This window comes from Gekko japonicus, unplaced genomic scaffold, assembly GCF_001447785.1.
Source record: "Gekko japonicus isolate JY-2015 unplaced genomic scaffold, Gekko_japonicus_V1.1 scaffold9, whole genome shotgun sequence".
Taxonomy (NCBI): domain Eukaryota; kingdom Metazoa; phylum Chordata; class Lepidosauria; order Squamata; family Gekkonidae; genus Gekko; species Gekko japonicus.
The window spans coordinates 3,061,479-3,078,517 of record NW_015168044.1 but is presented as its reverse complement, the minus strand read 5'-3'; the positions used below and the strand labels follow the sequence as shown (position 1 = coordinate 3,078,517).

Here is a 17,039-nt window from a genome sequence, read left to right as displayed (position 1 = left end):
AAATATTCCTGGAAAAGTCTTGTGTATGGGGCACCCAGAGTCCAAGCTGGGATTCTCTCATCCCTCTTCATTAGATGGAGCACAAAGGCAGTCCATTCTCATCTTAATAGTTCACCATACTGAATGTAAGGGCAAATCCTATAGCCTCTTCAGGAAAATTATGACAACACAGATGGATGATACTTAATTATGGAACAGGATTTTCACTTCAGCCAGTTTACAAACTATGGTAACATATTGTTCATCTTGAAGCCATGTACAAAGCATCTAACTAGTGGTTCCCTTGGGTTTTCAAAAATAGTAAACAGCAGTCTTCCCCACCTCCAATTCCCAATCAGGGCTATGAAGTATGTGTGGGAATTAAAAACCGCTCTCTGCCATGATTTTCCTGACTTCTGTTGCATCCCCCAAGTTGTTATTCCCTCCAACGAGGGGGTAGAGGGAGAAAATATAAGCAACTGATTTAGGAGAGAGTATGCGGAGTTAAACTCTCGCCCATGCACTGCAACTCCAACCCAAATGCCCCCCAGCTGCTATTTACCATTTAAAAACCTGAGATAGACCTATTCATGAATCTTCCAAGGTCTCGTCTAGTTAAGTAAGCCCTAAGGTATAGTTCTCACTGTTTCTTGGCCATAGTACAACTTCAGTCTGCAAGGCTTATAAGTCTGAAGAAAAATACTTCCATCGAGAAAACTAGCCTGTCCGTAAAGTAAGGTTCTAGCCTACCTTTATGATGGGGGGCAGAAAAAGTGATGGGTGGGAAGCAGAAAGAGAGAGAAAGTGACAGGCATGCAGCAGAGAGAGTAAGAAAGAGGGTGGCTGGAGTGAGAAAGCGTGAGAGACTGAGAGAAGTTGGGGGAGAGAAGAGGAATGGGATAGCTGCTCCTGTAAGTTTCTTGCAGGTCCCCACTTGTATATTTATAATGGTTGGACTGGTTGGTTTTAACAGATTCATTGGTTAACAGAAGTTTTATTAGTAGCTGTCTACTGTGGTACTGAGCTAATACAGACTGAAGAGAAAGGAAAACATGGAATATAGGGGATTTGATAGGATCTGCCTGCTTTGATAGAAGGCTGGGATGTGAAGCTAGAAAGGTTTGACATTCACAGGCTGGTGATAGTAAGTTGTTGGAGATTTGCAAAAAAGACTTCTTATCCATATTTTCTTAAGTTTTGAACCCAGGAACAGGTTATTAGATTACTGCAATATCACAAGTCCTAGCTATTTACTATTGGGGATTATCTCACTAAAATAGTCTACTGTCTCTTGTTGAGCCACTTAGCTTTAAAACACAAAACAGCTTGGGTGTGAGAGAATATTTTTCCTCATAAAGTTCACCTCCTTTATATACCTACAACGAAAAAAAGAAAACAGCTCACATGGAAAAATGAGATCTATCTAGAAATTATTGTAATTCTCACTGAATAATATCAAACACAGCAAAAACTTTGTTATCCAGTAGAATGGGGAATGGGGGCTGCCAATTATTCAAATGCGCCAGATATTCAAGCTTATTGCTCTGCCCCACCTCCTACATAGAGGGATTTGCCGCAACCAAGCCCCACACCATTACAAATGCCACGGTGACAAGCCACCATACCTGGTGTTGGGATTGCAACCCCTTCCAATGCAGCAGGCAGCCAAGTGGGCCAGCTGCCTGGGATCTCTCTGGCAGAGGTGGCTCCTGACAGCTCAAGACAGACTAAGGAGAAAGGAGGCACCTGAGGATGATGTCAGCTGGCAGTGCCTGCTATCAGAACCCTTGGAGGCAACAAGCTGGCTGACTGTTGAGGTGAGAGTAGGGTGCATATGCAAGGGTATGTTGGGCTTAGAGGAAGGAGCTCACTTTCTGGGTGATGCCACTTAACTGAGTGTTCTGGATAATCAAATCCTGGGTATCCCTTTAGGGAAAAGATCAGGGTACAGTACTGCTGAAGCACCCTGAAGCATTTTATGTACATGCTGCTCCCCATTTTGTCTTTCCAGCCACTTTTTGAGTCAAGGCTAGTAATACTCGGTGACCTTAGGCAAGCTGCTAAGCCTCATGGCTGATGAGGATTTGAACCTGAATCTCCCAAGTCAAAGCCCAGTTGCTGAGATCATAACACCCTGACAGAAATGCTCATGTCGATGCAGGTAACTACCCTCTGCGTTAACAATATTAACACCAGTTATAAACCCCCACCCACCCACCCGCTCTGCATCCCGTTTCCTGGCTGCCTCCATCAGGATGCAATTATAAAAATTACCTCCTATTCCATTCTGTTAGAAGGTCATTAACATCAACTCCTCTGGCAGATGCTCCCTAATATCCCCAACCCAGATGCGCAGGCTCACACTGTGACTCCAAGCCCTATAGATGCTTGTATTCCCCCTTTCTGTGAGACTGCAGAAGCAACAGTGGAAACAGAATACAAAAAAAAGCTCAACTCTAAGATAAGAGGCCATGACAATCAAAGTGAGATTGTTCTATATAAAAGCTCATACTAGCTGTTTATTTTTTTAAAAAACCAAACCAAACAAATGCTGATTATATTTTGTCCTACACTGATCGCAAGCCTTGACAGACTATAAATTCTGGGGCCATATTGCCCTATCTTTGCCAATATACTTTTCTGGTTTCTAAGCCTACAGCAAACATACCCTAGCCGAAATGTTTCAATGCATATAGAACTGTTTTGTGGTAAGTAGGAAGCAAGGCATATCTCCATGCACTCAAGCAAAGCAAGGCTTCTCAATTCCGTTTTATCAGTGACATTTGGAGCAGCCCCCGCATGTACTAATCAAAGCCCACCCTGCTTCGTGAAAGATGAATGCCTGCTCAGTAGGGGAAAAAATGAAAAGAACGTACCATGGCTCTCTCTCCATTGTGGATTTCAAGGGAAAGGGGGTCAAGAATAGCATGAAAGGGCTCCATGCCGACAGCATACAAAAGATGGTGATTCCAAGCAACTTCCAGGATTGGAAATGCTAGTTTTGTTACAGCACAACCCTATAATAAGTTGGATGAGTTCTCTTGTAATAAAATTTTCTGAGTGGCACTTCAAGCATCTCAGCACTATTTTCTCCCCCCCCCCCCAGCTCCTTTTTAATCTATCCTCCTGCCCATAAGCAAAGCAGAGGTGGGAAACACGCAGAGCTCCTCCAGGGAACCTTCGTGAAACCTACAGTTCTTTGAATCCTTTGATTTTTCGTCACAATGTCTAGATATCACAAATAATGTCACCACTGAAATTTTACCTTCAGTAAAAGCTGAAGTCGATTTGGACATTCCTTTTCCAACAAAACTACCAGGGAGCTTTAAGGGAAAGGCAAGAGAGTTTGGTTGAAAGGATCACACCTGGGGAGTAGGGTGGGGGTTGACAGTGATTCTGCACATCCCTAGGCTGTCACAGGATTTGCCTGAAGCAAAATTCAGAAATGAATCTGGAGGCTTCACAAGCAAACATCAGGAGGAGTTCTGAGGGAAGTCTAACCATAGTGACATTTCTCAGGCAAGTTTTCCACATGCTTAAATTGTAGAGTTATTCTTTAACAAGTGCAAGGTAATATACCTACTACAGTATGTTGGAAGCTAAAATGGCACTTCACTATTTGTTGGATCCCCTCCCGGTCCTCTGAAGGTAAGAACAAACCCAAATGGAACAGTTTCTATAAGGCGAGGATTGTTGCCGCATGCCTGGTGGTTGATACCTGAACAAAAAATAACTAAAATTGTCCACAACAAACACCTGGTGAGTCATGGATTAACTGAACTATCCCACCCGCCCCAATTTATGAACACAATCTTTTGCTGGAATAGATGAGGTAGAAAATAAAAAGACATAAGCAAGCAAAAAACAGGACAGACAGTGGGTTGGATCCAACCAGCTTTTCCAGTGTTGAAAAGGGTCCCCTTTGAGCACCAAAAAGGCTATGTTGGGGAGCATGGGACCTACATAGACAAAAACAACATGGAATGGGAGCTGTAATAAGAAGAGGGATTGGTTTAGATTGAGCAAATAAATTAACTGTATCTTTTGTCACACTGTCTCGTGAGCTACCACTAAAACAACTCCTGGCTACATGTTAAGAAACCCTGCCCATGGTGGGTCATCTTGTCTAGTAACTCTCTTTGGCTCAGACAGAATATACAACAGAGTGTCTTGGAGCACCTGAAATGTGAACGCATTCATTGTGGCATAAACCTTTATGGAACAGCCCATGAAAGGTTATGCTGCAAAAGATTTTACTCTTTAAGGTGCTAGAAGACATTTCTGTTATAATGGACTAATATGGCTACATTTCTTTATACTACATTGAAAGCTTTACAATGTAAGGGAGCAGAAAGCTGCTATATTACAATACGTCATTAGCATCCCAATAAACACCATCCTGAATCCTTCCCTGGATTACTGAAACTCCCTTTTCCTGTGACTTCCACAAACGTGCATTTGTACTTCATTATTACTCTAGAAGTGGTGCATTCCATCTGGCTTTCTAATATCTATTGTGCTATCATTTGAAAACAAAGGCTGGATGTCAGTAGTTCTGCCATCCATTATGCCCTTTGAAAACCGTCAAATGGCACAGAAAATCCAATGTTCTTAAGGGGTGAAGGGAACCTCCCTTTACTAGTCAAATCTGTTCTTCCCAAAGATCACAGTCCCTTGGGGAGCCCACCACGTTTACTTAAAAGACAATTCCTTACCAGCTGATGTGAAGATAGCAGGCTGGCTCCACTTAAACAACAACTCTACTGAAAGCTATCACCCAGGATAGTTAAGGTTGACCAGTTCTTTCCATTCACTGAGTCCCATATGGAGCTGTTTTTTACCAAATCAGACCACTAGTCTATCAAGCTCAATATTGTCTACTCTGACTGGTAATGGGTATCCACTATCTCAGGTGGAGATCTTTGACACCACCTGCTACATGGATATTTTAACTGGAGATGCCAGAGACTGAATTTGGGATTTTCTGGATGCAAAGCAGGCACTCTACCACTGAACCATGGGTAATTTCCCAGCACTGCTTTGGTTAGGGAAATATGTTGCAAAGAACCACAAGCTCTAGTAAGCAATGTCCCAGATGCAGACCTCTTAGTGCAGGGGTCGTTTCGTAGAAAAAGAGCTAGGGGAACTTATTAGCATAACTCATTAGCATATGCCACACCCCCTGACATCACCAGAAGTTTGTCATAAGGCCACACACCCCGCCCCCAACGGTCCCGGCCGCCACCGCCAGCCTTGCAGCTCCACTGCCGAGCCCCATGAGGGGCCCGGCGGTGGACCTGCAAGGCCGGCGGAGTGCAAGGAAGCCCCGCGAAGGCCCTCCCTGGCCCCAGGCAGGCAGGGGTGGGGAGAGGCAGGGAGGAAGCAACTTACCCTCCCTCTTCTCCTGCCTCCTCCTGGCTGAATGAGGGTCGGAAGCGGGGCGGCCGGAAGCAGGGGACGGGGCTTCGTCATGTGCCCCGCACCCGTACCTCACCCGGGGGAACTGCGATCCCCCGCGTTCCCCCCCGAAATGACCTCTGTCTTAGTGTATTTTACTACTCATCACTGTTAAGGTGAAAACAAATTGAGGAGGAGTGGGAATGCTTTAGAAGCACCCTAATCACATTCCATTCCTTTTCATTCCCAGGGCTGAGAAAAAAATAGTTTAGCAGGTGTGCAGCAAGTGCCAGCTGTGAACAATGACATCTGACTACCTCCTGCGAACCTCAGCCAGCCCCTCCCCCCAACTGTTATTACATTTTTTTACAAATACAAAATATGAACACATGAAGCTCCCTCACAAGGAGTCAGACCATTGGTTGAGCAAGGTCAGTATTGTCTAATCTGACTGACAACAGCCCTTCAGGGTCTCCTGTAGAGAGAAGAGAAGAAGAGGGAGAGATTGGATTTATACCCCGCCCTTCACTTGGAGTCTCAGAGCGGTTTACAAACTCCTTTCCCCTCCCCTTCCCACAACAGACATCCTGTGAGGTAGGTGGGGCTGAGAGAGCTCTGACAAAAACTGTTCTTCCAAGAATAGCTCTGACAGAACTATGGCTTGCCCAAGGTCATCCAGCAAGTGCAAGTGGGGGAGTGGGGAATCAAACCCGGTTCTCCCAAATTAGAGTCCGCACACTTAACCACTACACCAATCACATCACACACTACCTGATCCTTTTAACAGGAGGATGCCTGGGATTGAACCTGGGACCTCTGCATGCAAAACAGATGCTCTGCCACTGAGTCATGGCTTTGCACCCTCCCATGGTTCCATAAATGTACACACGGATGTTTTGAGCAGCATACAACATAGGATAGGAGCAAAATCTCTCCTCAAGCCTGTATGCTCATCCTTTATCACAGCCTGCACTTTTCCTACTATTCTTCTACTCATCTTGTAAGTTGAGCTCCTGGAAGAGGCGAGGAGAGCTTTTTAGGTGGTTCAGGGAGAAAATGCAAAGCTGTTTTTGTCGGCCATGGCTTTTATTGAGCTTTGAGTTATGATAATTAACACAGGTTGTGTGTGAGGGTTTTTTTTTTTGGGGGGGGATTATTATTTTACTAAACTGACCGATAGCCACCTTAAGTCCATGTTCATGGAAAGACAATACATTTATTTATTTATTTATATGTTTTTAATTCATTTATACCCCACCTTTATCCCCAGTGGGGACCCAAAGCGACTTGCGTCTTTTGTCTCTCCTACATTTTACCCTCCCAACAACCCTGTGAGGTAGGTTAAGCTGACAGTGTGACTGTCCCAAGGTTACCCAGCAAGCTTCCATGGCACAAGTGGGGATTCAAACCTAGGTCTCCCAGGTAGTAGTTCGACTTTCTTACCAACTACACCACACCAGTGTTCCCTCTAAGCTGAGTTAGTATGAGCGAGCTCACAGTTTTTTTAGCCTCCGGCTCACACATTTTTGCCTTAGCTCAGAAAGGATGGCTTCAGAGCAAACTAATTTATGCAGTAGCCAAATTGTTTGCTCACAACTTTAATACCAGTAACTCACAAAGTAGAGTTTTTGCTCACAAGACTCCACAGCTTAGAGGGAGCATTGCACCACACTGACATGTTTTAAATAAATATAATAATACGAACTGACAACTGATTCAGCATTCATCTTCATAAACTAGACCTATGTACTGCAAACTACAAAACTATGAAAACCATGATGGCTTCTCTTGAAATCATGTATCTGGCTTCACTCTCATTAAGTAGAAGTAATTTTTATGGGCTAGTTCAGTTATCTTGCTAGAAGAATCATAGAATTGGAAAGAAACTCCATGGTCATCTAGTCCAACCTGCTGCACAATGCAGGAAATTCACAAATACCCCCCCCCCCCCACCCGCTATTCCACGCCCAGAAGATGACAAAAAACCTCCAGGATCTCCAGCCACACTGGCATGGAGAAAAACTGCTTTCTGACCCCAACATGGCAATCAGCATTTCCCTGGACGTGTAAAGAAACGGCCACAAGAAGTACTGATGCAACCCTTCATGCCCTCCCTCTCATGATCTACCTAAGTTCACAGGATCAGCATTGCTGTCAGATGGCCATCTAGCCTCTGTTTGAAAACCTCCAAAGAAGGAGAGCCCACAACCTCCTGAGGATGCCTGTTTCACTGAGGAACTGCTCTGTCAGGAAAATCTTCATAATGTTTAGCCAAAAACTCTTCTGATTTAATTTCAACCTGTTGGTTCTGGTTCGACCTTCTGGGGCAACAAAAAGCAACTCCATACCATCCTCTATAAGACAGCCCTTCAAGTAGTTCTATAGCTAGAAAATGCAATGGAAGCTACTGATATAGTCATAATGGTATTTAATTTTGTCCATTTTTGTATTGCAGAGTCTGCTTGGAATGTTCCTCTGCAGAATTTCAAATGTGATCTTCTCCCTTCCCCCAACAGAATGGAAGAGAGATTATACCAAAAAAATTAGAGAAGCAAGTCAAGACAAAGGGACTTACTGGGATCTTTGGGGAACATCTGTGCTGAATGAAATATCTTAACACCATGGCTATGGCCATTTCCCACTCAAGCTGCCACATTTCAGAGCATTTATGAAAACCGCCCACACAATTTTAGGCTCAAATCAGAGCCAGTTAGTGCCACTTAACATATATTTCAGTGAAACCCTTTGTGTTGCCAATTGATTACAAGAGCAGAATGTAATAATATCACCATGTCTCATGTGAATAAATACATGAATGTATTTATTTAGAGATACTGATGAAGCAATGTTTTCTCTGCGCCAGCTCCACCCAATTATTCATTTTTCTCAGACTGCATTAGCAGAGTTTACAGGCAATCCTGACTGCCTTGATCAGCCTGTAGGGCTGAAAGATCATGGAGCCATTTGGACAACCCATAAGCTATATCCAAGCCCAGATTAGTCCAGTTATGTGTTAGAATTCAAAAAGATATCCAGGATGAAAATGCACATGATAAATATCAATTTGGCTTATAAGGTATATACTGTATTCCCTTGGGAGCAGCCAAAAGTTATTCAGATCTGTATGATCTATGATACACACAAACAAAAAACATAATCAACATCAGTCTGATGTTCTCTGACTTATGAACTGATACATCAGATTTCTATTTGCATCAGAATAGACGGGTAGCATTTGAAATGAAACTGGCAGATTTCAAAACATGCTGTCCAGCGCTGCCATCTAACCACCCCGCTACTATGATTCTTAACTTAAATGCAATTCTGTATGAGTTATTTTCTTTTCTTTTAGAGAAGGTTTGTTGATGGAGACTTTGACATTTAAAAACCATACCATCCTCTCAAAGGGGTACAAAGGGCAGAAGTTCCACAGGCTTAATCCAGACTTTAACATGCTAACTCCCAAAGGTTCAGTTGAATTGTCACCTCTATACTGAAGTAGCCTCTGTCCACGTAGTCTCCCAGGAAGAGGTAGCGAGTGTTATTGGGTGATCCTCCAACTTCAAACAATTTCATCAGGTCAAAGAACTGCCCATGAATGTCACCGCACACTAGGGGAGGAAGGACAACAACAAAAAAAAAGAAAGAAAAAAAGAAAAAGACAGGATTACATGCTAAGAAGATAAAAGTCACAAAACCAACAGGGAATATGACTTACTCCTGCCTGAATTTTTCAAGTACATCCAGTTTCTGTACTCTTCATTTCCATGATACCAAAAGAATTTTCAGCTGAAAAAACATGCAACAGGAAACCTCCTGGTTTTGGAAGCTTAGAGTTCTAGAAATGGGCTTCAGAAAGCAAAAATAATTGGAAGAAACCACGCTCTGACCTGTGATTGGAGCCTCTACTTCAATCATTGTCTTCTCATGCCTCAGAATGGCAGCTCCATCATTGATTATCTTCAGCGCTGCATCCTCTTCCAAGCGTCCTTCTTTTACCAAGTGGTTTTTTAATACTTCCAACCTGGGTTTCCCATCCTCAAAAACTTCCTTCAGGGTTAGCCGCTGTGTGGGAGGGAATGGAACAGCTAGGGAGAAAAAGGAAAAGGTAAACACTGAGTTTGTTCAGATGACAACCCACCTGTAATCAGATTTTAGCGGTGATTCTTTAACCTGGGCAGCAAAAGAAGGGATGTTTGGCACTTGGGAACACACTGAAAACCATTTTGATCTAGACTGTCTTGAAGAAACATAAAATCAAATATTTCTAGTTAACATAAAAACAAGTATGAAGATAATCAAGTGTACAAAATGTACCAGGCCCTAGGGACAAACTACGTGTTTTCAGAAAACTGCACAAAATTCATTTTATGGAAACAGTCCTTCAGAAAGCTGAATGTTTCAAATTCCTAGATCAAATTTCAACTTTCCAATAAAGTTTCTAGGAGCTGAGACAGCCAGGCATCTAAGTATAAGGTTCAGATGTGTCTTCTCCCTTCTTAAAACGTACTCTTCCCTGCACCTGAGAGATCCATCTCACAGGTGCATTTTATGACTTAAATTAGATGTGATCACTAACAAATTAACTGGCCTAAACAGAAAGGCTTTCACACATTAATAATCTGGAATTAATAAATATGAATTTTAATATTTAATATTTCATTTTTAAAGCTCTAAATAGGAATTAAAGTAATTGGACATCCCAAATACCTAGCAGACCACTTCCACACTGTCATTTTTGTCCTTCATTTGTCCCTATTGCTTCAAGTCCCCCCAAAAAATTTGTTTTGCTTTCTCTAATAGTCCCAGAGGGAGCAAAACACATATGGAAATGGGGGGGGGCACACAACCCAAAGCAATAGGGAAAAATGAGTGACAAAAGTGACAGTGCGGAAGAGGCCACAATGATTATTCTATGCTTCTACAATGATTATTAACATAAAATGCTGACCAAGGCCAAGCATGATGTCACAACACCGCACAAAGTGAAAGTTTGGTTATCTGCCTTCTAGACTTCCCTAGAAGCATGACTAAATCCTGATGACTTCTGGGATGGATGTGCTAGCATGATCATTCAGACTATATTCAAATATCAAATATTTATTAATGACAAGTTTAGTTTATTCTTGGGCTTGCGCATTCCCTTACTGTTCCCATCAGGTGCAGAGCTGAGAACAGAGACTTCTTGCTTCAGGCAGTCTCTGATCTAGCCACAATTTGTTGTGACATCTGAAATTTCGGTAATCCTTAAAACAAATCTGTCTAAAGCAATTGTTACATTATTTACTGAAAATGCAAAAAGAGGGTGGGGTATGCTACTAGATCATGACTTGCTTAAGGCTAGCTAAGATTTTCATGGCTGAGGACCTGAGGTTTGAACTGACTTTCCAGTTCACACCTGAAAAGCTTACGTACACGTTACACAAATATGCATATAAAAAAAACCTCAATAGCTATTTTTGGTAGTGAAAAGGCCACTTTCAGTGATCTGGAACACAAAAGTGGCAAAAAGGGAAGGAGGAGCTTATTTGTTTTCTCCACCTACTGCTTCTCTGCTCAAAATTACCTCCCATGCACCCCTCCCCCTTTCAGGTTCCAAACATAAGACTTTGCTAATGTGTTTGAAATCCATGGAGGGAAAAGCAGCTTGTGGGTTTTTCAGATGGCAGTTTACTGAAATCTTTCATTACCTTTTATGCAGCAACGTACAGTGAGATGATGTTTCCAGCTTTCATAAATATGCTCATGCATATGTGTAGCTCTACCCACAGGAGTTAGAAAAACACAGAGGAAAGAATAATGGCACTTTGCAGAGTGTATATCTTCAGCCTGAAGGTATAGATAGCACAGAGACAAAGGAATCTACCTTTTGGAGACATTTCCCATATTTCTTGTTGGGTTTCACAACATTCATGGATGAAAATCAGGATGTGCTATAAACATGAAGTTCCATGATTCTTTTCATCTCTCCCCCCCCCCCCCCCTCTTTGCTGTTGTCACCTCCAGTGATTGAACCTGCAGGAAATCTGGGATGAGGAGGGTATTCAGTTCCTTCCCTTCTTCTCACTTCCCCATCCAAAACTGCCAGTCCAAGCTGTTTTAATCTTCTGCAGCAGGAGAATCAGGCAAAGGGAAAGAATCTCCCCCACACACTGATTTTCTCTCTAAACTGCAGTCCTGTGGATAATATCTGGAAGAAACCCCCATGCAGGATAAAGGATTACACGGCAACATGTAGCCACTCCGCTACACTAACTTTGATAAAATGCAGATTTGGTGCCAAGACTGTTTCCCCAATGGCACTGTGCATTTGCTAGGACCTAACAGCCACCCACTAGACCAATGCGACGGGTTTATAAAAGCAGCTCCATTAAGAAAATAAAGGCCTACAGGGAGATGGAAACAAGCAACTTGCGCCCCTTCAGTCTTGCTCCTAGTTGAATGAGGGCTTGTACCTGCTGCCAACATTGTTCAGGAGAGCTGTCAGGTCTGCTAGTTTTTTTTTTCACAAATCCACCCCCCAAGTATATTTAAATGGTTCATTTTAATGGTTTTAAAGTGTGATTTTGAGAAGGATGCCAGCCTCCAGGTGGGACCTCGGGATCCCCCGAAATTACAGCTCATCTCCAGACTATATAGGTCAATTCCCCTGGAGAAAATGGATTCTTTGAAGGGCGTACTGTATGGCACTGTACCCCACTGAGGTCCCTGTTCTCCCCAGGCTCCATCCCCAAATCTCCAAGAGTTTCCCAACCTGAAGTAGCGCACAGGAGCGGAGCTCTGGCAGTAAGGACCCCAGGGGTTGGGCACATGCAGCAAGCCCCGCCCCCTGCTCCCAGCAGCCCTCCGTCGGGCCACAAGGAGCAAGAAGCAACCAGGTAAGTTGCAGAGCCCCCCCCCCACCTTCAGGTACAAGCTCTTCCTCCTCTGTGAGGGCCAATTTGCACATCCCCCTCATAGCTAGCAATCCAAAACAGTCCAGCGGCACCTTTAAGACCAAGTTTTATGCAGGTACAAGCTCTCCCTCCTCTGTGAGGACAGATCGGCACATCCCCCCCACAATACCTAGCAATCCAAAACAGTCCAGTGGAGCCTCAGCGGTGGGTGTTGCCTTCTGACACACTTCCAGTGATGTCAGGGGGTGTGGCATATGCAAACAAGTTATGCTAATAAATTATGCTAATGAGCTCTTGCACCTCTTTTTCTACGAAATGACCCCTGGAGGTGGCAACTCTACCCCCCATCCCCTGCTGGTGACCAGGGGGGACCTGGTAACCTTAGATTTTAAAGTGTAATTTTATCATGTATGTTAAATTGTTAGCCACCTTGGCAGGATACAAATTTTGTAAACAAATAAGATTTTCTATCCTAGGCAGTGATCCACTCTTACCATTCCCATTGACTGCATTCAAAGTTCATCTACATGCAACATACTCAGTTTGCATGCATATACAGGGTTTAATATTCCTTCTTCCAATTATTAATCCAACAACTATTTCTCTCAGGATGCAAAAATCACATTCCCTCCCCCAACACTGGTACAGAAAGCAGAGGAAAACACTGTTGAAGAGACAGACAGATGGCATGCATATCTATGTAATACAAGGCTTAATTTTTTTTATCCCCCAATTCTGTGATTAGGAGGAAGTGTTCAAATTTACAAAAATCTATTTATGCATAACAAAAATATTGTTTCATATGAGTTGCATTAAGCAGTTTATTGTAGAAATGCAACTCAAAACACTTAGAGAGATTCAAGTTTGTCTGGTTTGTTTGTACTCTGAGCTGCAGAGTTTGGTTTTGTAAAATTGGGATTTTTCCACTTGGTTTTTCTCTAATCAAATGCTGAGGATTTTAACCACTCTATGATGTTTCCACAGCTATCCTCATATTGTATTGCCACATTAAATGAAGATCTGCATCTGTACAGCCACAGTATATTCTTTCAGTGTGTTGCAGCCATTAGCCATAATAATGTCTGTCTACCATATGTTGTAGTTTGAGCAGTTTACAAATTAAAATATATGCTTGTGGTGCAATGCGTAGTCTAAAACAGGTATCCCCAACATGGTGCCTCCAACACCTTTCTTGGTGCCTGTCAAGTGCTTTTAGAAAGTGGGCAGGGACAAGTGGGGCTTTTGCCCAGTGAGGCTTCTAACTGGCCACTGGAGATTTGATTGGCTGTGCAATTTTTTAAAAAACAAAACACTGCTTTGGCAGTAGCCACCACCACAGCACAAGGAACTTTACTGTGTTACTGAAGGTAATCTGTGGCAGCCATTTTGTGGCTGGCTCCACCTCCTACAGCAGGCATTTTCCAGCAGCCATTTTGTAGCTGTGCCCACCAGGTATGTCAGAATTCCAAATGCGCCCACTGGCTCAAAAAGGTTGGAGACCCTGGTTTAAAACATGACACCCCCAGGCATGACTCACACACAAAAATTGCTCCGAAATTATGGAAATGAGTCCTGGGAATATCCTGGTTTACATGCTTCCACTTCCTCTGCCCTTCTCTTGTGGCTAGGAAATCATTCACTTCTACTGTGACAGCAAGCCACAGCTTGTTTTACCTAACATGTAAACTACAGTTTGTTCTTTTCCTTTCCAACCAGGATTCCAAATCAGTTTCTAGGTAAGAGATAAAACCACACTTTGTGATTCCTATGAGACAACATGGTTTGCTGAAGAACTGTTTATTCTCTAAACTGTATGTGAAAAGAGGACAGCAGAATGTGCAAACCTCAAAATTTCTTAGGGTCATTCCTGCAATGACAAAACATGGTTCATTGCATGAATTACATCTTAAAAGTTTGCATGGACACTGGACAAACCCAAAAACAGAGGAGTTAATTTAAGTATTTCCTATATTTCCACTGCAGGAAGGATATCATCTTTTAGAAATTTAACAGCAACTGCAATTTAGCATTTTGAAAAATATGAGAGTCTCCACAGACATGAAACTACAAGTTGTATAAAACATTTCAGTATCTACCCTCCAATACAGACACAGTCATTAACTGCGATCTGAGCATAGTAAAGACTGTCTTCTAGGAGAACATGACCATTTCCATCACATTACACTCCAATTCATTTTTATACATGCAATGCCAACAAATTCTCCTGTATTTTTTTACTATAATGTAAGTGTTTCTTACTTATACAGCTTAGGCCTATTCCTCTCACTTACTTCCAACAGATCACCCTTATGTTACTGGCTCTGATTTGATTTTAATGGTTTTCAGTCTTTCCATTTTCATAGTTATTTAGACTTGATGTCTGAGATTTTCATGGATTATTTGTTTATTTTTATTATAGCTAAACCTTATGCCAGGATTTGATACCCACTCGTTTATAATTACTTGACTCAGAATTCTTCCGTTTTAACCTACAGGTAAGTGAACCAAGCATGAAATTTAAACAAGCTAACCCCCCAAAACATAGAATTTCACCAACCGTATATCTAAACTCATATCCATGCAGTACACCCCTGTCCCTGAAGTTCACATGTAATTGTGCAACAAATGTGCAGGACCCCTGCATTTGAAGGGTAGCTGATATGTTATTGAGACAAGTGGACCACCATCTTCCACTGCAAACACAAGCTACCTTTCATGCAGAATTGCACTATCCTTTCCTCTGCATTTTCTTTAAAATTAATCCAACGAACTTTGACCAGGTTAAATATGAGTGGAAGAAGGGTGAGTGAGATAAATTGCACAACCCTTCTCCTGCCTATTTTGCAATTCGAAATTATCTTTTTGCCTGTAGAAGAAACGAGAGGGAACTCATGTCTTTTTCTCCTACAGATGAGACATGTCCCATATTTCTTGTTACATATCACAGCACTGAACCAGAAACATGGACTGCTATCATCAATAAGTCTTTTTTGTGCAGAACTCCTTGCAAGGCAAACTTTTTGTGCATTAAAATGTATGCCCAACTTACTTATGTTTATTAGCGTCTATGACCAAAGGTCTTAAACTCAGTTATCAGACATGAATATACGTTAGACTCATTAAAATGTATGTATCTGTCAAATTCCTCTGAATCTTACTCTAATTTCCTATTATCAAAATGGTAATAGGTGGATTACCACCTTCACCACCACCCATGGTTTCTAATGCCTTTGCAGCAATTGGCACTTTCCAAAACTATTCCTAGATGTACCAATGAGGAAACTACAGCTGTTTCTTGAACAGATGGCTGTTATTTGAAGGGGGAAAAGTATTGCAAGCAATCACATAGAACAGCTAGTACAAACCCAAAAAGGACCATATCCTGAGACTTTTCGCTTCCACAGACATTCCCAGTCTGTAGTATGCCATGACTGACTAAGTCCAAATAATTCTGAATCATGGAAACCTAAGCAAACCCACCTCATTCGGCTATAAAAAAGAGATAAAAGCCTGCAGAAGTTTTAGCAGAAGGGTAAAGTTTTTAGCAATACATAAAACTGTAACAGTATTTAATACAGAACAAGTACTCAGATAGCAAGTACTAGAAAGCAGCTTAACAGTTTTAACATATTTGTATTACAAGCTAGTATTTTCTTTATAGAAGTCTTTCATATGGCAAATGATTTCCCCGTTTCTCACTCATCAAAACAACCTATAGGAGAGATATGAACATTTTCCAGATGGGGAAGAGAGGCTGATAGACAGTGGTCTGCCTGCATCCATACCAACAAGATACACTCATTACTATACACAACCATTTCCCATTCACCAAAGCAAGACCCTTGATAAATAGTTCTCTAACACCAGAGATCTCAAAGTGGGAGCTCAACCATTCCTAGATGTCCAGCTTTTGTGTACATACTGTATACTTACTGCTGGGGAACTACCAGTGGAGGAGGGCTATTAGCTTCATGCCCTGCTTCTGGACTTTCAGAAAGCCACAGGATGGCTACATGCTTTGAAAGCATGATTAGATGAACCCTTGACCTGATCCAGAAGAGCTGCTCTCTGCTCTCTTCTTGACCACCAGCTCAGCTTTAATGAGCTAGAAAATGAAGCCTAAGCTGCTTCTCTCTTTATGACAACATCACAGCAGTAGCTGTGTGGATTACCCCATCTTCCATGGAGTCCTAAATGGACCTTAAGCCTACACAACCGCCTCCCTCTCCTTTAAATTTAATGAAGAGACTTCAAATCTGCCGCTTGACTGAACACTGCTAGCAGATGTGGGATGCCTTTTCCAGCTCAAGCTGAATGTGTGAACTGACCCCATTTAAGAGCTCTTAAAGTGCTTCTGACATGGTATTAGATATGAAATTTCACTCTGTGGTGCTTCACCTGTGATACATAATTCACACATGCAAGTCATCATGTCTGAACTAGAAAGAACAAATGGAAACCTGCAAAGACTTGTGGGGGGGAATCTCATTTTCCCTTCCCCCACTATTTCCTCTTTCACTTCCTTGGCAATCCCATAACCTCTTCCTTCTTGCTGTTTCCATCCTACCCACCAGCCAACCTACCTTTATCTGACCTCAGCCTTTCCTCCTTCCCCTTCTCTAGCAGCCTCTATGCAGGAAAACTATGGCCCAATTGTGCGGTGGCTGTCACTGGGCTGGGACCAGTTGCGTAGTGGGGAACTCACAAGGACTTGAGGGCACCTCCCTTACTTCTGTATGCACCTTCCCACACTATTTCCTCTTTCCC

General features: G+C 42.5%; 1 protein-coding gene across 4 annotated transcripts in view; it reads right to left on the bottom strand.

Annotated features, from left to right (window-relative positions):
• PPP3CC (protein phosphatase 3, catalytic subunit, gamma isozyme) overlaps window positions 1-17,039 on the bottom strand; it is an 85,416-nt gene that overhangs the window by 34,779 nt on the left and 33,598 nt on the right. For all 4 annotated transcript variants that reach the window (XM_015414213.1, XM_015414215.1, XM_015414214.1 and 1 more), the window contains exons 2-3: window positions 9,267-9,464; window positions 8,863-8,987 (exon numbers count right to left, since the gene is read on the bottom strand). In XM_015414213.1, the coding sequence (XP_015269699.1) occupies window positions 8,863-8,987; window positions 9,267-9,464 (323 nt within the window). The remainder of the gene's footprint in view (window positions 1-8,862; window positions 8,988-9,266; window positions 9,465-17,039) is intronic.